This window comes from Choloepus didactylus, chromosome 22 (assembly GCF_015220235.1).
Source record: "Choloepus didactylus isolate mChoDid1 chromosome 22, mChoDid1.pri, whole genome shotgun sequence".
Classification (NCBI taxonomy): Eukaryota; Metazoa; Chordata; class Mammalia; order Pilosa; family Megalonychidae; genus Choloepus; species Choloepus didactylus.
In genome coordinates, this window is record NC_051328.1 from 30403511 (window position 1) to 30422946 (window position 19436).

The 19436-nt window shown below is 37.9% G+C and overlaps 1 protein-coding gene across 9 annotated transcripts in view; it reads left to right on the plus strand.

Annotated features, from left to right (window-relative positions):
* Positions 1-18995, plus strand: part of LOC119518543 (zinc finger protein 1 homolog) — a 55823-nt gene extending 36828 nt beyond the window's left edge. For 8 of the 9 annotated variants that reach the window (XM_037815752.1, XM_037815754.1, XM_037815751.1 and 5 more), the window contains 3 exons: positions 6518-6576; positions 14303-14429; positions 16127-18995. In XM_037815752.1, coding sequence (XP_037671680.1) covers positions 6562-6576; positions 14303-14429; positions 16127-17205 — 1221 coding nt within the window. In that variant the 5' untranslated portion in view covers positions 6518-6561 and the 3' untranslated portion in view covers positions 17206-18995. Of the gene's footprint in view, positions 1-6517; positions 6577-14160; positions 14430-16126 lie in introns of those variants that run through there. The other variant, XM_037815749.1, reaches the window with a different exon arrangement.
* Positions 18996-19436: the final 441 nt, after the last annotated feature.

Below are 19436 nucleotides of genomic sequence, written 5' to 3' on the forward strand. Positions count from 1 at the left end.
TTAAAAATTGTGGGTTACAGTTCCACAGTTTCAATTATTTCCTTATTGTGAAATATAGGGTATTTACAGAAAGAGGATTTATTTGTTGTAATTTTACAGTTCTAATACCAGTTCTAAGACCAAGGAGCTATCCAAATTAAGGCATCATGAGGTAGATACCTTCTCTGGAATGGCCAGTGGCATCCAGGGTTCCTCTATCACATGGGAAGGCACATGGCTGGCTCTGCTGAACCTTCTCTCCCAGGATTAGCCACTGGTTTCAGTGACTTTCTCCCAAACGCCTCTGGGCTTCTATCTCGGCTCCTGTGGGTCCTTGCTTTTTTCTCCTGGGGGCAAACTCTGGATTACTATCTTAGCTGGTCTCCAAAATGTCTCACTCAGCTTCTTTCGGATCTCTGCTTGTTTCTCCAGTGGTGTTTCTGTCTAAGCATCTCTTTTAGCTTCTCCAGGGCAAACTCTGGGCTTTCTCTCTTAGGATCCCTGAACATTTTTCTGTCTGCATCTCCAAGCATATGGCTCTGTGGCAGCTGTGAGCTCTGAGCTCTCTGTCTCTCCCTGAGCTCTTCTAAGGGCTCCAGTAAACTAATTAAGACACCCCCCCCCCATACCACCACCACCACCACCGAATGAGCAGGGTCACATGTCCATGGAAATAATCTAATAAAAAAGTACCAACCACAGTAGGTCTGTCCCCACGATTGAATGAAAAGAACATGGCCTTTTATGGGGTACATAATAGATTCAAACCAGCACAGTCCATCCTCTGGACCCCAAAAAGACATGTTCTTTCCATACGTAAAATACATTCATTCCATCACAATATCACAAAAGCCTGAAATCATTTCAGTACAAGATTAAATACATAGTCTTATCAAAATCAGTTACATGCATGGTTTGTCCTAAGGCAAATTCCCTTCTGGCTGTGAAACTTAGGGCAAGTTTTCTGCTTCCAGTATACAAAGGAGGGACAGTCATAGGATAAACATTCCCATTGCCATAGGGAGAAATTGAAAGGAAAACAGGGGTCATGGGACCCAAACAGTTCCTAAAGCCTGCAGGGCAAACTCCATTAGATTTCAAATTCTGACAGTCATTTATATAAAGCCGTTGTATTCTTGGGGCTGGAGAGAGTGGCAGTCCTACCCTTTCTGAAGGCTTGGGCAGTGGCCCTGTTTTTCCTGGCTGCTGGGTGATTGCTCCAACATAATCCAAGTACTGGGGAGACCACCTTATTCTTGGCTCTACCTTCCTCAAACATCTGGGTAGCACCTGGACTCTGCCATCTACACAGCACACAGTCAACTTCTTCAGAACAGCAGGATGGTAGCTAGGTGCTCCCCAATCTCAGGGAATGTGCTCCACCCTCTCTGAGGCCTGGGTCAACAGTATTCTTCATGAACATGAAGATGAAGGCCCGCCCTCTGCCTCTGGGGCAAACTCAGCCTTTCAGTATACATGGGTGAGTCTGCTCTCCTGTCCTGAGATTTCTTTGCTCCAGATATTGGCTTCCATGGTTCTGCCTTTGAAGTCATCTTTCCTTTAATTTGTCCCTTTTCTGTCCCTTTTAGTCCAGACTGGCAGTGGTTCTGTTCATACAGATCTTGCAAAAAAACTGGTTGGCTTAGCATGCAGCATACAGGGTTCAAAACCTTCAAATAATAGGTCTTTCCCCAAATCTTTGCTAGGTAACTCCATTTCCTATCCTGGTTTGTACTGAAATGGCTGTTGGATTCCAAGTTTGGTTAAATCCTATGTGAGGTACTAATCTTGGGGACCTCACTTTCTCAAAGCCCGGAATCTTCTAAACCATCATTTTCTGGTTTCTTTGTACCCAAGAGTTCAGTTCTCACCTTATCTCTTACCTCTTGTGTTTTTTTATAAGCTGCAAGGAGAAGCCAGGCTGCACTTTCCACATTTAATTTGGAAACCTCTTCAGCTAAGTATCACAGCTCATTGCTTTCAAATTCTGCCTTCCATCCCACAACAGGATTCAATTTTGCCAAATTATCTGCCACTTTAAAACAAGGATCACCTTCCTTCCAGTTTGCAATAACACATGTGTCATTTCTGTCTAAAGCCTAATCAGAAGTATCTTTAGAGTCTGTGTTTCTACCAATAGTTTCTTCAGAGGAATATAGGCCTTTCCCATCAAGCACCTCACAATTCTTCCAGCCTCTTCCCATTATCCATTTAAAAAGCCATTCCAACAGGTTTGGTATTTGCAAATTACGGCACCCCACTTCTCTGGTACAAATGTCTTTCCAGTTTGCCAAAGCTTCCGAATGCAATATACCAGCAATGGATTGGCTTTCTCAATGGGGATTCATTAGGTTGCAGATAGGTAGTCAGTTATTTTTTAGAGTGACTAAAAGTAAGAAAATATGTATTTTATATGTATCTTCATTTTAACCATTCCCAGAGATCTTCATTTCTCTATTAGGATACAGGTTTCTGTCTGGTATAATATTCTTTCTACCTGAAGGACTTATTTTGACATTTCCTGAAGTGCAGATCTACTGATGAGAAATTTTCTTTCTCTCAATTTTTGTATGTTTTTACTTCACTTTCTTTTTTTAAGTATATTTTTGCAGGGTATAGAATTCTGGGTGGATTATTTTTTCTTAAAGCACTTAAAAAGCTTATGCTACATGAATCTTGAAGACAATTGTATAAAAATGTGGCTTATAAGGGGGGACAGTGGGATTGGGGGGGCTATGGGGATCACACTCCCCTTTGTCTAGTTTGTGGATGGATGAGTGGAAAGGTGGGGGAAGGAAATAAACAAACAAACAGGCAAGGGCACCCAGTGTTCTTTTTTACTTTAGTTGCTCTTGTTCACTTTAATTATTATTCTGGTTATTTTTGTGTGTGTGGTAATGAGGGTGTTGGGGACTGATTTTGGTGATGAATGTACAACTATGTAATGGTACTGTAAACAATTGAATGTACTATTTGTTTTGTATGACTGCATGGTATGTGAATATATCTCAATAAAATGAATATAAAAAAAAGCTTATGCTACATTTTTTTCCTGGCTTTTATAATTTCTGATGAGAACTTGCCTATGTTTCTCTTTTTTGCTTTCTCTGTATGTATTGTGTCTTTTCTCTTTTTGCTTTCAAGAATTTCTCTCTACTTTGGTTTTCAGTGGTTGGCATATGATGCATCCAGGTATGTGGTTTTTTCAGTTTGTTTTTGTTTTTGGTATTTATCCTCTTTGGATAAATTCTCTTATCTTCTGGGATCTGTAGTTTGATATCACACATTACATTTGAAAAGTGCTCGGCCATTATCTCTTTAGGTATTTCTTCTGCCCCGTTCTCTCTCTCTTTTTGTTACATGTTTGCTAGACTATTTGATGTTATCCCATAACTCTTGGGTACTCTCTCTTTTCTTTTTCTTCTACTTTAATCCCCTTTGTGTTTCACTTTGGACAATTTATTTTGAAGTATCTTCAAGTTCACTGAAATTTTCTTTGGATCTGTTGAGATTATTGAGTCTGTTAAAGTTAACTTCTTCATTTCTGTTTCCATTTTTCTTTTTCTAGCATTTCGACTTAATATTTTCTTGGCGTTTCCATCTCTTTGCTGAAGTTTCCTATTTGTTCATGCATGTTGTCCACCTTTTCCATTAGCACTTTAAAACATGAATTTTGGTTTTATTAAATTCCCTTTCTGATGGTTTAACAGGTGAGTTGTCTCTGAGTTGCATTCTGTTGATTGCTTTGATTTTGACAGTGAGTCCTTTTAGTCTTGCTTTTTCAGTGTCTTGTGATGTTCAGTTGAATGCTTACCATCATGTGTAGAAAGTGGGTTTATTCAGATTTCTCTTCTTCTTTGTGAGTCTGTTGTGTTTCCTTAAAAATTTGTGGGGTTTTTTCTTGTTTATTTTAGGTCAGATTTCATATTTAGTGGTATAAAGTTTTCATTGTACTCTCTTAAGATATTATAAATTACTGATATATCTTATGTTTTATTATCTTTTTAAAATTCTTAATATGATTTATTTGCCTTTAATTTATTCTTAAAAACTTTTGACAGTTTTGTTTTATTAGTTTATTCAAAGAGCTATGTTTTTGTTTTTGTTTTTAAATTCAGTTTTATTGAGATACATTCACACAACATACAATCATCCATGGTGTACAATCAGCTGTCCACAGTATGATCACATAGTTATGCATTCATCACCACAATCTATCTCTGAACATTTTCCTTACATCAGAAAGAACCAGAACAAGAATAAAAAATAAAAGTGAAAAAAGAACACCCAAACCATCCCCCCATCCCACCCCATTTGTCCTTTATTTTTTATCCCCATTTTTCTACTCATCCATACACTAGATAAAGGGGGTGTGATCCACAAGGTCTTCACAATCACACTGTCATCCCTTGTAATCTACATTATTATATAATTGTCTTCAGGAGTCCAGACTGCTGGGTTGGAGTTTGGTAGTTTCAGGTATTTACTTCTAGCTATTCCAATACATTAAAACCTAAGAGGTGTTATCTATATAGTGCATAAGAATGTCCACCAGAGTGACCCTCGACTCCATTTGAAATCTCTCAGCCACTGAAACTATTTCATCTCATTTTGCATCCCCCTTTTGGTCAAGAAAATACTCTCAGTCCCACGATGCTGGGTCCAGATTCATCCCTGGGAGTCATATTCTGCATTGCCAGGGAGATTTACACCCCTAGGAGTTGGGTCCCACATAGGGGGGCAAAGAGCTATGTTTTTTGTTTTGTTTTGTTTTATTGATTTTTGGTATTTGTTATTCAATTTGAATAAGTTGTGCTTTATGGTATTTTCCTACTTCTTTGGGTTTATGCTGTTCATTTTGTTATTGTTGAATTGATTACTTAATTTTAGCCATTTGAAATATCTGTACAAGCAAGTAAGTCTCTATAACATTCCCTCACAATACCATCTTTACTGCATCCCACAACTTTTAAAACATTATTCTCATTATGAGTTCTAAACTTTTTCATTATGGATTCTTTTTTTTAGCCACGAGTTACTTGAGACTGTTTTTAACTTCCAAATATAAATGGTTGCCTGGATTATGTCATTATTTTTCTGCCATTTATTTCCAGCTTAACTTATTTGGGATAAAGTATTCTCTATCATACTGGTTCATTGATATTTGTTGATTCTTTCTTTATAACAATAGTTCCATTATTTTCATCAAAGATCCAGTGAGTATTAAAATTTCTCTGGTTATCTTACAATATGAGATAAAATTATCTCATGATTTTTTTTTTCATTTAGTTTGTTCAACTCAGGATCCAAATAAGTTTTGTTATTGTAATCAAATGATAAGTCAGGGTCTCTTTTAACATATAGGTTCTCCTCCATTTCTTTCTTTCTCTCTTTTTCTTACAGTCTATTTTAAAGTAACCTAGTCATTTATACTATATAGTTCCCCACAGTCTAGATTTTGCTGACTGCATTGCTTTGGTGTCATTTGACATGTTCATCAGTCCCCTGAATTTCCTGTAAATTTTAAGATTTGATCATTTTCAAGTCTGACTAGGAGAAACCAAAAACCTTCATAGGTACTGTTGTGTTCTTCCATCAGGAGTCTGCTTTGACTTTCTGTGATATTTCTGATGCCACTCTTGATAATTGCTTAAATCTGTTATTTAATTAGGGCTATAGAATGGTGATTTTCTAATTCTAGCATTTGTTTTTCTTCCCCTCTATGTTTACTTAGTTTGAGAAAGAATTTGCATAGGAAAAGTGTTTTTATCTTACATTGCGATGCTTTTTAAATACATTTCAAAGTTCTGTTAACGGGACTTTTCTTCCTGGAGTGGTTCTTTATTGTTATATATAGGGTAATTTCCTTGATTCTTACCAGTGTCCTCCAGTCTGAAAATCTGTATTCTATCTGGTTGGTTTAGACTACTTATAATTTTTTTTATGATTTCTGTTATTTGGATTCATTTCTACTACCTAATGCAGTGCTTAAGTATTTGCCTTGCTTTACTCCCTTGTTCTTTTCTCATTTTATGCTTTCTCTTGGCTTCATAGTTTTTCTTTCTCTCCCCTCTTTTTCCCCTTTGGGAAACATATCCTACTTTCATTCTCTTAATAGTTATTAATATGAACACAAGACTTAATATCTCAAATTCAAGGAATTTAAAATGCTTTAGTTGTGGTCTCCTCCCTCAAGTCTTATGTTTTGCTCTCCAGTTCTTTTAGTTCCACCCTATTTTTGTAACCCTCAACTTAATTTTTGTTATTATTTTTGTTTTGCTTTACCAGACTGTTTACTGCCTTCTTAGAAGGTCTCTTGTCAAGGTTCTCTGACCCTGTCTGAGTCTCAGGTCTCAGGCCTACAGGTGGGTGCCGCAACCATGTGGTCCTTTCGGCCTTTTCTGCAGAGGCGAAGAGACCATCCCACAAGGTGGTATTTTCCCAAGTGATGTGTAGGGATGTCAAAACAGGTAATTCTAGCAGTTGTAGGGCAGGTCAGATCTTTAATAACAGTGTCTTCCTTTATCTTCTATTCCAGTTCTGCCTTCATAGTTCTCCACCTTTACCAAAAAACTGCAGGAAATGAACAAATCCCAGGTGAGTTGTTGTTCATTCTTCATTCTTTTTCGGTGCATTTGAGGAATTTTTAAGAGTCTAGATAGTGAAATAGGAAAATATACATGAGTGAAACTAAAGGAAAACATAGGAATAACTGGTCAATACCAGTAGCATAAAGACAAACAGTTAATTATGTGACTTGCATCTGTTGTGAATGCCAAGTCTTTGGTTCTGTAACATTAGGTTTCAATAAATGGTACAGGCCTTTGTATAGACAACAACCCTAAAAACAACCCAGATTGAATGGGTTATCAGTTTGTCTGTGGCCATTTCATATAGCATTCTTCAGTGTATGTGCCAGGTATAATGGTGTTGTATATTATTTTTCCAATCAGATTATCATGATGCAAAAGAACTCAGTAAATGTATGGGTGGGTGTTTAAATTTCCCCCAAGCCCCCATAGGTAAGCATTGTCATTACTTTCTTGGGTAGCTTTCGAGAGTTTATTTATGCTTATGTACACAATTACAAATATAGTTTACTGTAAGATTGCATATTAACCACTCTGTTCTACGTGTATGTGTTTTTATCCTTCAGTAGTGTCATCAGAATCTTTCTCTGTCAGATCATAGAGCACTTCCTCATTCTTTTTGTTTCTAATTTTCGACTATTGTGTGTTATAACACCTCTACAGAAGAGTGCAATACCCTCATGTATAACAAATATGTATACATTAAAATAAATAATAAAACATGCAGCCATGTACCTACCCGACTAAGAAAATCAAGCACTACCTACACTTCATAACGCATTCTTTCCTTAATTCCTCCAAGTGGGTAGCCATTATCTCAACATATTTATTACTCATTGCCTTGGTTTCTTAATAGTTTTACTATTTATGTATGTATCGCTAAACAACTTTAAGTGTTTTTTAATGCAATTTTGATACATTCACAGACAATACAATCATCCAAAGTGTATAGTTGCTTACAGTATCATCACATAGTTGTGCATTCATCCCCACAATCAATTTTTTATCATTTTCATTACTCCAGAAAATAAGAATGAGAAAATAATAAAAGTAAAAAAGAACACCCAAAACATCTCATACTCATTTTCCCCTTATTATTCATTTACTTTTGGTCCCCCTTTATTCTACTCATTTGTCGATACACTGGATAAAGGGAGTGTGAGCCACAAGGTTTTCACAGTCGAGCTATATAGTTATACGATCGTCTTCAAGAAATAGGCTATCAGGTTGCAGTTCAACAGTTTCAGGTATTTCTTTCTTGTTGTTCTACTACACTAAAAACTAAAATGGGATATCTATATAATGCATAAGAATAACCTCCAGAATGACCTATTGACTCCCTTTAAAATCTCTCAACCACTGAAACTTTATTTTGTTTAAGTTCTCTTCCCCTTTTTTGGTCAGGAAGGCTTTCTCAATCCTATGATGCTGGGTCCAGGCTCATCCCTGGAGTCATGTCCCATGATGCCAAGGAGATTTACACTCCTGCGAGTCATGTCCCACATAGGGAGGGAGGGCAGTGAGTTTACTTGCAGAGTAGGCTTAAAAAGAGATGGGCCACATCTAAGCAACAAGAGAGGTTCTCTGGGGGTGATTCTTAGGCACCATTATAAGTAGGCTTAGCTTCTCCTTTGCAGTAACAAGCTTCATAAGGGCAAGCTCCAAGATCAAGGACATGGCCTACTACAGTGGTAGTCCCCAATGCTTGCAAGAATATCAGGAATTCCCCAGGTGAGGGTGGTGGTTAATGTTTCCACATTTTTTCCCACATCCTCAAAGGGGCCCTACAAATACTCCTTATTCTCTGTCGAAATTACTGTGGGATATATTGGGGTTTCACACTAACCTGTACAAACCAACCAGCTCTTACCTCCTATTCAAGGTTCCATGTAATTGTGGTGTTTGAATAAACTAACCGTACAAATTAAATTATATAGCATGCTACACAAAGTATAGATTTTACAGAAAATAAACATCTCTTCCTTTGGTCTTCCACTGAAGTTGAGCTTTTAAAATAGTCAATATCATCCTTTACCCTTTAGCCTTGTTTGCCTTAGTTCTAATCAAGTCCATTTTGTTCATATCTCTAATAGCAGTCTGAACTCTTTTTCAGCTTTTTTAACATTTGCTGTATGGAGTAGTGCTGACATTCATAGCTGCTGAACTCTGGCTCTGAGTCTCAGATGTCACACAGATACCCGAAGTTACAGGGACTGACCAGGTTATACACAAACAGCTCAGCATCTCAAATTAGAGATACTCACTACAACTCATGAATAGATGTGAGTGTTGTAAGAGCTTACAATCTAGGAACCATTACCATAAGGCTTCCCCTGATAACCTGTGCTCTCAGATTCAGTTCTCAGAGTTTGCACATTATAGTTAGTCCATATTAGTGAGGTGTTATAATGTTTGTGTTTTTGATTCTGGCTTATTTTACTCAACATACTGTTCTCAAGGTCCATTCAGCTAGGTGTATACTTCACAACTTCAATTCTTGCTGCTGCTTGAAATTTCATTGTATGTATACACCATAGCTCACCATTCCATTTATAAGTCACTGTACCTTTAGACCACCTCCATCAATTGCAAATTATGAATGTAGCTGCCTTAAACACCAGTATACAGTGTCCACTCATGTCTCTGCTCTCAGTTCTTCCAAGTATATACCCAATAACAGGGTTATAGGACCATATGGCAATCCCATAGTTAGTTAGCTTCCTGTGGAACCACCACACTGTCCTCTAGCTGGGTGCACCATTCTACTTCCCTACCAACAGGGAATAGGTACATCCCTTTCTCCACATTTTCTCCAGCACTTTTATCCCTCTGTTTATTTTTTTGACAGTTTTATTCACACACCATACAATCCACCCTAAGTTAACAATCAGTGATTCCCAGTATAATCACATAATTATGCATTCACCACCACAATCTATATGAGGACATTTCCATCTCTTCCCAAAAGACAGATGAAAAGAAGACAAAAAAACTGAAGAGTAAAAATACAAAAGATAGAAGAAAAATAAAAATGAAATACAATAAAAAGGTTAGACAACATCACCACCACTGAGAATCACATGTCTCCTCCTTATATCCTCCTCTTGTAGACATTTAGCTTTGGTATGGAAACATACCAAATGTTACTGTTAACTATAGACTCTAGTTTGCATTTATTCTGTTTTTTCCTGTATACCATCCAATATTCAACACCTTGCAATGCTGACATTCATTTGTTCTTCCTCATCTAAAAACATTCTTATGTTTGTACATTTAATCACTACCATTGACTGCTCTAGGTTTCACTAATTTATATGCTCTGAGTCACTATCTTCTGTCTTTCCTTCTGGTGTCATACATGCCGTTAGCCTCCCTCTTTTTTTTTTTTTTTAATTGAATTTTATTGAGATTTTTTTCACACACCATACAATTATCCAAAGACCCAAAGTGCATAATCAGTTTCCCATGGTACAATCATACAGCCATGCATCCATCACTGCAATTAATTTTTTTCCAATTTTTAGAACATTTTCATTACTCCAGAAAAGAAATAAAGACAGAAAAAGAAAACTCAATTCCTCCCATACCCCTAAACATCCCCCCTCCGTTATTGGCTCATGGTATTGATACAGTACATTTATTACTGTTGTTGAAATAATGTTAAAATACTGTTAATTGTAGTACTAGTTTGCAGTTGGTATATTTTTCCCCTATATGTGCCTTTATTTTTTTATATACCCCTCTATTAACTTCTAGTTATACTGTCATACATTTGTTCTAGTTCATGAAAGAGATTTCTGATATTTGTACAGTTAATAACAGACATTGTCCACCACAAGATTCAGTGTTTTTTACATTCCCATCTTTTAACCTACAACTTTCCTTCTGGTGACATATGTGACTCTAAGCTTTCCCTTTCCACTGAATTCATAACATTCAGCGCTGTTAGTTATTCTCACAATAACGTGCTATCGTCATCTCTGTCCAATTCCAAACACTTAAGTTCAACCTAGTTGAACAATCTCATAACAAAAAGCTGCTCCCCATTCTTTAGCCTTGTTCTATATCCTGTTAACTTGTATTTCATCCTGTTAACTTGTATTTCATGTCTATATGTTTACATATTATAATTAGCTGATATCAGTGAGACCATGCAATATTTGTTCTTACGTGTCTGATTTATTTCACTCAATGTAGTTCCCTCAAGGTTTCTTCATCAACCTGTTTTCTTTTTTAAGATGGTTTGTTCACCCACCATACTCTCCATCCTAAGTAAACAATCAATGGTTCATATTTATGTATTCACCACCATCACCACTACCTCTATAAGGACATGTCCATGTCTTCCACAAAGAAGGGGGAAGAGTCACAGAAGATAGAGAGACAAAAGAAAAAGAAAGAAAGAAAAATAAAACACGACAGCTAAAAAGCAACGAAAGGAAATATAGAATTAAACTAAAGTAGAATGAAAGAGTCAGACAACATCACGAATGCCAAGAGTCCCATACCCTTCTCTTATGTCCCCCTGTTATAGGTATTTAGCTTTGGTATATTGCCTTTGTTACATTAAAGGAAGCATAATACAGTGTTTCTGTTAACTGTAGTCTCTATTTGGCATTGATTGTATTTTTTCCCAGTACCACCCTGTTTTTAATACCTTGCAAGGTTGAAATTCATTTGTTCTCCCTCGTGTAAAAACATATGTGGACATTTTATCACAGTTGTTGAGCACTCTAGGTTTCACTGGGTTTTACAGTTCCAGTCTTTATCTTTCCTCTCTCCTTCTGGTGTCCCATATGCTCCTAACCTTCTTCTTTCAACCATACTCACAGTGTCTTAGAAGACTGACATTCCCTCAGGGAAACCTGATACTGAATATTGCCACCTTCTGAGAGCTGAGCCTGTTCTGGTCTGGGAAAACCTGATTGGGGTAACCAAAGAAACCAGATATCTAGACAACAGAACAAACTTGCCCTTCAACTGAGATACGAGAATTGAAACAACTAATGCGAAGTCAATTCAACAAGTTTAGGAAAGATACGGCAAAAGAGATGCAGGGTATAATGAAAACACTAGGGGAACATAAGGTAGAAATCGAAAGTTTGTAAAAACAACTGGCAGAATCCATGGAAATGAAAGGCAGAACATAAGAGATGAAAGACACAGTGGAGACATACAACAGCGTATCTCAAGAGGCAGAAGAAAATACTCAGGAACTGGAGAACAAGACACCTGAAATTCTACACACAAAGGAACAGATAGGGAAAAGAATGGAAAAATATGAGCAACATCCTGAAATTGAATGACAACATGAAACACATGAATATATGTGTCATGGGTGTCCCAGAAGGAGAAGAGAACGGAAGAGGGGCAGAAGCAATAACAGAGGAAATAATCAATGAAAATTTCCCATCTTTTATGAAAGACATAAAATTACAGATCCAAGAAGCTCAGCGTGCCACAAATAGAATAGATCTGAATAGGCCTATGCCAGGATACTTAATAATCAGATTATCAAACATTGAAGACAGAATTCTGAAAGCAACAAGAGGAAAGCGATCCATCACATACCAAGGAAGCTTGTTAAGTCTATGTACAGATTTCTCGATAGAAACCATAGAGGCAAGAAGGAAGTAGTGTGATATATTTAAGATACTGAAAGCGAAAAACTACCAACGAAGAATCCTGTATCTGCCAAAACTGTCCTTCAAATATCAGGGAGACTTTAAAATATTCTCTGACAAACGGACAATGAGAAAGTTTGTGAACAAGATATCTGCACTTCAGGAAATATAAAAGGGAGCACTACAGACAGATAGACAGGAGTAAGAAGTTTCAAACACAGTTTTGGGTGATGGTAGCACAGCAATGTAAGTACACTGAACGAAGATGACTGTGAGCCTTCCTCTTTTAACTGTACTCACACTCTTTGCTCAGAGTACTTACAATATTGTGTTATCACACACTATTATGCTATCCATTCCATTTCTGGATCTATACAATCAATCTTGATGAACCTTCTGTACTCCTACAGCATCAAATGCCTGGTCTCTAACCTCTTTCTATATCTTGATAACCTGTGTTCTCAACTCTGAAGCTCATCAATCTTTGTCCTTATTAGTGAGACCATACAGTAACCATCCTTTTGTTTCTACCTAATTTCACTCAATGTAATTTCTGTTGTCTCCCATTTTGTCTTTTGGATTTTATGTCATATCTAATTTTATTTCTATTTTTTTCTCTCTCTCTCTCTTTTTACCCTTTTTGATAGTCTTCATTTCTATACTCTTCTTCCAATTCAGCCTGCTGTGCCAGTGTGGGAGAGGCACCAGCTCCGCAGTTTGAGGAGCTTTACTTACAGTTCTATGCTGCAATCTCAGCTGTTCCACCCATGGCAGACTGGTGTATGATGTGTGTCTGGTCCTGGATGGCCCCCAAACAGTTGTTCCAGACTATTTGCTAGTTGTTCCTGGCTATTTACTAGTTGCTCTAGGAACTAACTAAATTCCACACCTCTCTATTCTGCCATCTTGTCCTGCCTCCATCTATATATTTTCAAAATGTATTTTCTACCATTTTTATGGCTTGCATATGGTAGAGACATTTTAACTTGTGCCCAATATTTTGTCTTGAAATATTCAAAGTTTTCATTCACTCTTTACTATTGTCTAACTGATACCACAAAAATAATGCTAATTTGATGGCACTCCTTCTTTTGCAATTATACTTTTAACCTCATATGAGCTTCATCACCACAGTAACATCTTACTGCATACTTATGTTGATGTGCTTGTCTTCCTATACACATCTTGATAGTAGAAAAAGGGTTTTATTAATCTTGGATACTTATCAGACATGACAGTGCAAGCCATATGGGAATCTGAATAAATATTTTAAATGTTTCTAAAAATTAACAAAACTTAGTATACTGCTTTGGATGTATTATGTCACCCGAAATGCTGTCATCTTTGATGCAGTCTTGTGTGGGCAGGAAACATATTGGTGTTGATTGGGTTGGAGATTTTTGATTGGATGTTTCCTTGGAGATGTGATCACTCAATTGAGGGCAAGATCTTTCATTGGATAATTTCCATGGAGGTGTGGTCCCGCCCATCCAGCATGGGACTTGATTAGTTTACTGGAGCACTATATAAGATCAGACAGGAGCAAGCTTGCTACAGCCAAGAGGGACACTTTGAAGAACACACAGGAGCTGAGAGAGGATGTTCAGATGAGAGACAGTTTGAAGACAGCTGTTGAGAGCAGACTCTTGCTCCAGAGAAGCTAAGAGATGACAAACACTCCAAGAGCAACTGAGAGTGACATTCTGAAGAGGAGCTGCAGCCCAGAGAGGAAAGTCCTGGGAGAAAGCCATCTTGAAACCAGAACTTTGGAGCAGATGCCAGCCACGTGCTTTCCCAGCCATTGGCCATCCTCCAGTGAAGGTACCCAATTGTTGATGCCTTATCTTGGAGACTTTATGGCCTTAAGACTTTAACTGTGTAACCAAATAAACCCCCTTTATAAAAGCCAATCCATTTCTGGTGTTTTGCATCCCGGAAGCATTAGCAAACTGGAACATTTGGTAACACAATAATACAGTTAGTGTCTTATGTAAATTTTCATGGTGACTGCCTCTTTTACAATAACATGGTGAGAATAAGTTTTGAGACATCCGTTCTGCATCACCCAATGCTGATTGCTTTGGAATGAACAGCAATATGCTGTTTCAGGGATCGGTGTCGTACGTGGACGTGACTGTGAACTTCACCCAGGAGGAATGGGAGCAGCTGGACCCCTCTCAGAGGATCCTGTACATGGAGGTGATGCTGGAGAATTATAACAACTTACTTTCAGTGGGTAAGGAGAGCACTGAGGAGTAACTTACTGTTTGCCTGATAGCACTCATGTCCTTTCTCAGTTACCAAAAGTTTATGGGCTTCTGAGTTAGTGAATGGATTTGGCCTTGAGCTTCAGATGTTAAAGCTGAGAGATCATCTGGCCCCTGAAGTTCTACCTTCTTTATTTTCATGGCCTCTGAAGTCCAGGCAGTTAGAGCTAAGTCCCTTTAGTAAGTTCTCTGATATTATCAAACCAGATGTGATTTTCAAGTTGGAGCAATGAAAAGAGCTGTGGAGAGCAGAAGTAGAATTGCCAATTCAGAACTTCCTAGAAAAGAGATGGAGGGAGAGGAGAATCAGTTAGAAGCCAGTGGAAGTAAAATCCCAGAGATTGCAAATGGGTTGGTAACTTTGAAAATGTTATTCAGGAATCCATTTTTCAACTCCCTAAACCTTCAAAGATGGCTGAAATGAGAAGACCTGTGTATCTCAGATCTCTGAATCACACCCCCAAATGTCACTCTCTCACACCACAATGTCTGTAGATAATTGCCTCTCACATTTGAGGCCTGAATCTGCCAGTTGCCTCACACATCTTAAACCTTTGCATTGTGATTTATTGCTCTTTCTTTAGTATTCTTAGTTTGCCCGTATGGTGACTGTTATATTTCAACACTTGGTGTGACAGACTGAGGGAAGATACAGATTTTTCAGTACAAGGGTGACACTGTTGTCCTCGATACTGATGACGGCAGAATCACAGTCGGGAATAACCAGTAACATATATGTAAAAATAAAAGTTACTAAAAGGCCTTAGTTGAAGCTGTGTAATTTGAGTGTTAAGCGCTCTTGAAAAAAAAAACCACATGTAACAGCAGGGGCAAGACTAGTCTGCAGAAGAGGTTAAAAATAATAAAAGAAGAAAAATGGAATAGGATGGTGAAAACATATTCATTCTCCCACAATTTCAGTAGGAAAGAAGCAGAAAAACCAGCAGCAGCAGCAAGTGAGCTGTTGTAAAGATGACTTTTGCTTGGATTTATTTTGTATTTCCTACAGAGTTCATAAATTCCTAGCTCTCTCCACTCACTAGCAAAAGATCTTATTTTAAGGATTTGGAACTCTCCAGTGGATGCTCTCTGCAAACCTGTGGAAAATGCTGCTTTTAGATGTTATTTTGGTACAGAAGAGCTGTGGGGGAAAGAGAGAAAGAGCCAATAAGCATGGAGACCAGTCTTCATCCTGCCCCAATAATTTAGGCCCAAGGTGTTGGTTGCTAAACTGAGACCTCCATAGGTAGTTTCCCCTAGCCTTTTTCCTTATTTTCTTGGAGTCTATGCTAAATATTACGCATCCTTTAGGATGCTGTGAATCTCCTTGAATTGCCAGCCTTCCCACATCACTGGTGCCCCGTTTACTGCCCTTGGTCTTTATTTTACTTTCTCTACCCACTTTTCGAAGTCTTTTTTAATCTGATGATGCTACTTGTGTCCATTGTTGGTTTCCACCCTTTTTGTAACCACATTTTATATTTTTATCTTTTTCATTCAAAATTTGAGATATAGGGAAAATTCAGACAAGGGATTTTTCAGTACTGGGAGGCTAGGTCAAAAACTAAAGAGTCAGTCCCACAGTAGAACAATTGTGATGACTTTCCATTCCATAACATTATAGTGACAGGATTGGCAAGGTCTTTTTCTTTGTGGTCTTTCCTAGAAGTGTGGAAGGCTGATGTCCAGATAGAGAAGGTCCACAGAAACCCCGAGGAACAGGCGAGGCATTTTATAATCCTCAAGAACCAAACCCCAATTGAGGAAAGAGGTAATCTCTTTGGAAAAACATTTAATCAGAGCACAGACTTGGTTTCTTTAAGACACGTATCTTATAAATATGATGTTTGTGAAAAAACTTGGAAATATAATTCAGACTTATGTAATAGTAATTGCTATGCAAGAAAGAAAGCTGATGAATGTAATGGATTTGAGAAACCACTCCTCTATCTGAAACAAGAGAAAACCCATACTGGAGTGGAATACTCTGAAAATAATAAAAATGGAAAAGACTTCAGCCATAAGGAAGCCATACATAAACATCAGAAAAATAGAAATTTGGCTCAACCTTTAGTTTGTAATTACTGTGACAAGGTCTTCAGCTTTAAGTCACTTGTCATTTGTCATAAGAGAATACGTAGTGGAGAAAAACCCTATGAGTGTAATGTATGTAAGAGAACCTTCTCCCTTAGAGCAAACCTCACTAAACATGAGAGAATTCATACTGGGGAGAAACCCTTTAAATGTCCCGTATGTGGAAAAGCTTTCACCCACCAGTCAAGCCTCATTTTACATCAGAAGGCACATAAGGAGAAAAGGCCCTACGAATGCAGTGAATGTGGCAAGAGATTTCCTAACAAGCTTGAACTCGCTACACATCAGAGAGTTCATAGAGGGGAGCGGCCCTATGAGTGTAATGAATGTGCAAAAGCCTTCTTCAGGAAATCAGACCTCATGAAACATCAGAAAATTCACACGGGGGAGAAACGCTACAAGTGCAATGAATGCGGAAAATCCTTTCTCCGGAACGAACAACGCAAGGTACATATGAGAAGTCATACAGGAGAGAAACCCTATGAGTGTGCTGAATGTGGTAAAACTTTCACCCAGAAGGCAAGCCTTAAATTACACTTGCTGATTCATAGAGGAGAGCGACCATTTGAGTGTATTTTATGTGGCAAGGCCTTCTACAGGAGGTACCGCCTCCACGTCCATCAGAGAGTTCATTTAGGAGATAAACCCTGAGACTGCAACAGGGTGGAACTGTGGAAATCTCTTCCACAAGAACCCTTCCCGTGGGAGAGAAACTCGTGAAGGAATTTAAAGAATGTGGGGATTCATAGTGAGATACAGTCTGTCAACTCAAAAATGTGCTAGAAATAGGATCCTGTAAGAAAAATATTGTACTTGAAGTTAGATATGATGCCCAGCTAAGGAATACATATCAGAATGTATCTACTTGTGCATAGATATGCTCAGCTAGTTTTTTTAAAAGTTTGAATGAGTTGAATATTCCAGGCAGCAGTATAAAGGATATACAAGCAGTATCAGAAGTATGTATTGGTTATATCTGAGATTGTGCCACAAGAACAAATTGTATGTATTAGTTCTGTACGTGTGAAGTTAGCACAGTCACTGGGAGTTTGAAATTCTTGTCCTCTGTGATAGTTAGGAGACATTAAAGGAGACTTTCCGTGCTAAGCATCACTTGTGTTTATCAGTACCTTTCCACCCAGTGTGCATTCCAGTGAAATTTGTTAACAGTGTAAAGTAGCGGGTAGTGTATCTTCTTCCTGCTGCTTGCTGGCATACGTAAATTGCCATGGCCATTTTTACTGAGCTGCCTTTTCAGTAAACAGTAGACAATGTCGTTGAAGTTTTAACCTGCTTCTGGGTGTCCCAAAGATTGTGTAGAGGCATTATTTACATAAATATGCAAGTGTGAGATAATTAAGAGATCTAGAGAGTAGATGGAGGCAGATGGAGGCTGTGTTATGCAGTATGCACCACAGAATTTTTACAGTGCACTAAAAAGAGAATATCCTCATCCGTCATGCTCTAGGTAATTTTCAGAGGGATATTTACATAAAATTGCACTTGTACTGCCAAAATATGTATAACCCCCAAACCACCTGTATTTTTATTTGTTGCCTTGGTTCTCTTAATATTTTAGGCATAGTCTTGCAAAAAAAGTTAAAATGGTTAGGTAATTCACAGCTGTTTGTCACATTTCAGAGGTTTTAGAGGAAAATTATTTTATTTTGAGAAACTGTCAAGAGATGTCTGTTTTCTTTAAAATTACTTTTTAAAATTTCCATGTACACAGTCTGCTTTAGAAATGACGTTCTTTAAAGAGGTATTGCTACTTCTTTGAGTTTCACTATCATCAACCTAAAACATTTCCTTTGTAACCTAATTTACTGTAAGTTATACCTTTCCTTTAAAAGGTCACAAAGCAAATACCTCCTAAGTTAGATTTTCAGTGGTCTCACCATATATTGTTTGATGATTAATGTAAAAACATTTCTTCGTCGTCTTTTTTTTGCAAAAACAGATTTATCATTTTAGGCTTGATTCCAACTTCAAAGGTTCAGCCTTTCCCTGTCATTCACAAATCATGCCTTAGAATTGCAAATGGAAGCCATAACTGTCCTTTTTTCTTTTATTAGGTATTTTTAAAAATCATTGATGTGACTACTTTTGAGTGTGAACGACTTTCTGAACAAATTTATCAGAACATACATACTCCAATAAATCTTTGTCTGTCATATCGTCATCTTACTTACTAATGGCAGGGAAGTAGGTGTAAAAGTTAATTTCATACACTGTTCTTAGAAATGTAAATTGTGACAGCCTCCTTGGAAAACATTGTAAGTCTGACTTTTAGCACTAAGGTTATACACCCTGTGCTGGGTTTGGATGTATTATGTTCCTCAAAATGCCGTGTTCTTTGATACAGTCTTGTGTTGATTAGGTTGGAACCCTTGGATTAGGTTGTTTCCATGGAGATGTAACCCACCCAACTGTAGGTGATAACTCTGATTAGATAATTTCCGTGGAGGTTTGGCCCCACCCATTCAGCCTGAAACTTAATTAGTTTACTAGAGCCCTATATAAGAGCTCAGATAGAAGGAACTTGCTGCTGCAGCTGAGACAGACATTTTGAAGACAGCCATTGAAAGCTGACATTTTGGAGAATGTCGTTTTGAAACGCAACCTGGGAGCAAGCAGACGCCAGCCATGGGCCTTCCCAGCTAAGAGAGGTTTTCCAGACGCCATTGGCGATCCTCCAGTGAGGGTACCCTATTGTTGATGCCTTATCTTGGACACTTTATGGCCTTAATACTGTAACTGTGTAACCGAATAAACCCCCTTTATAAAAGCCAATCCATTTCTGGTATTTTGCATAGCAGCAGCATTAGCAAACCGGAACACTCCCTCTTCAACCCAGGGGTCTCACTTGTGGGAGTGTCTCC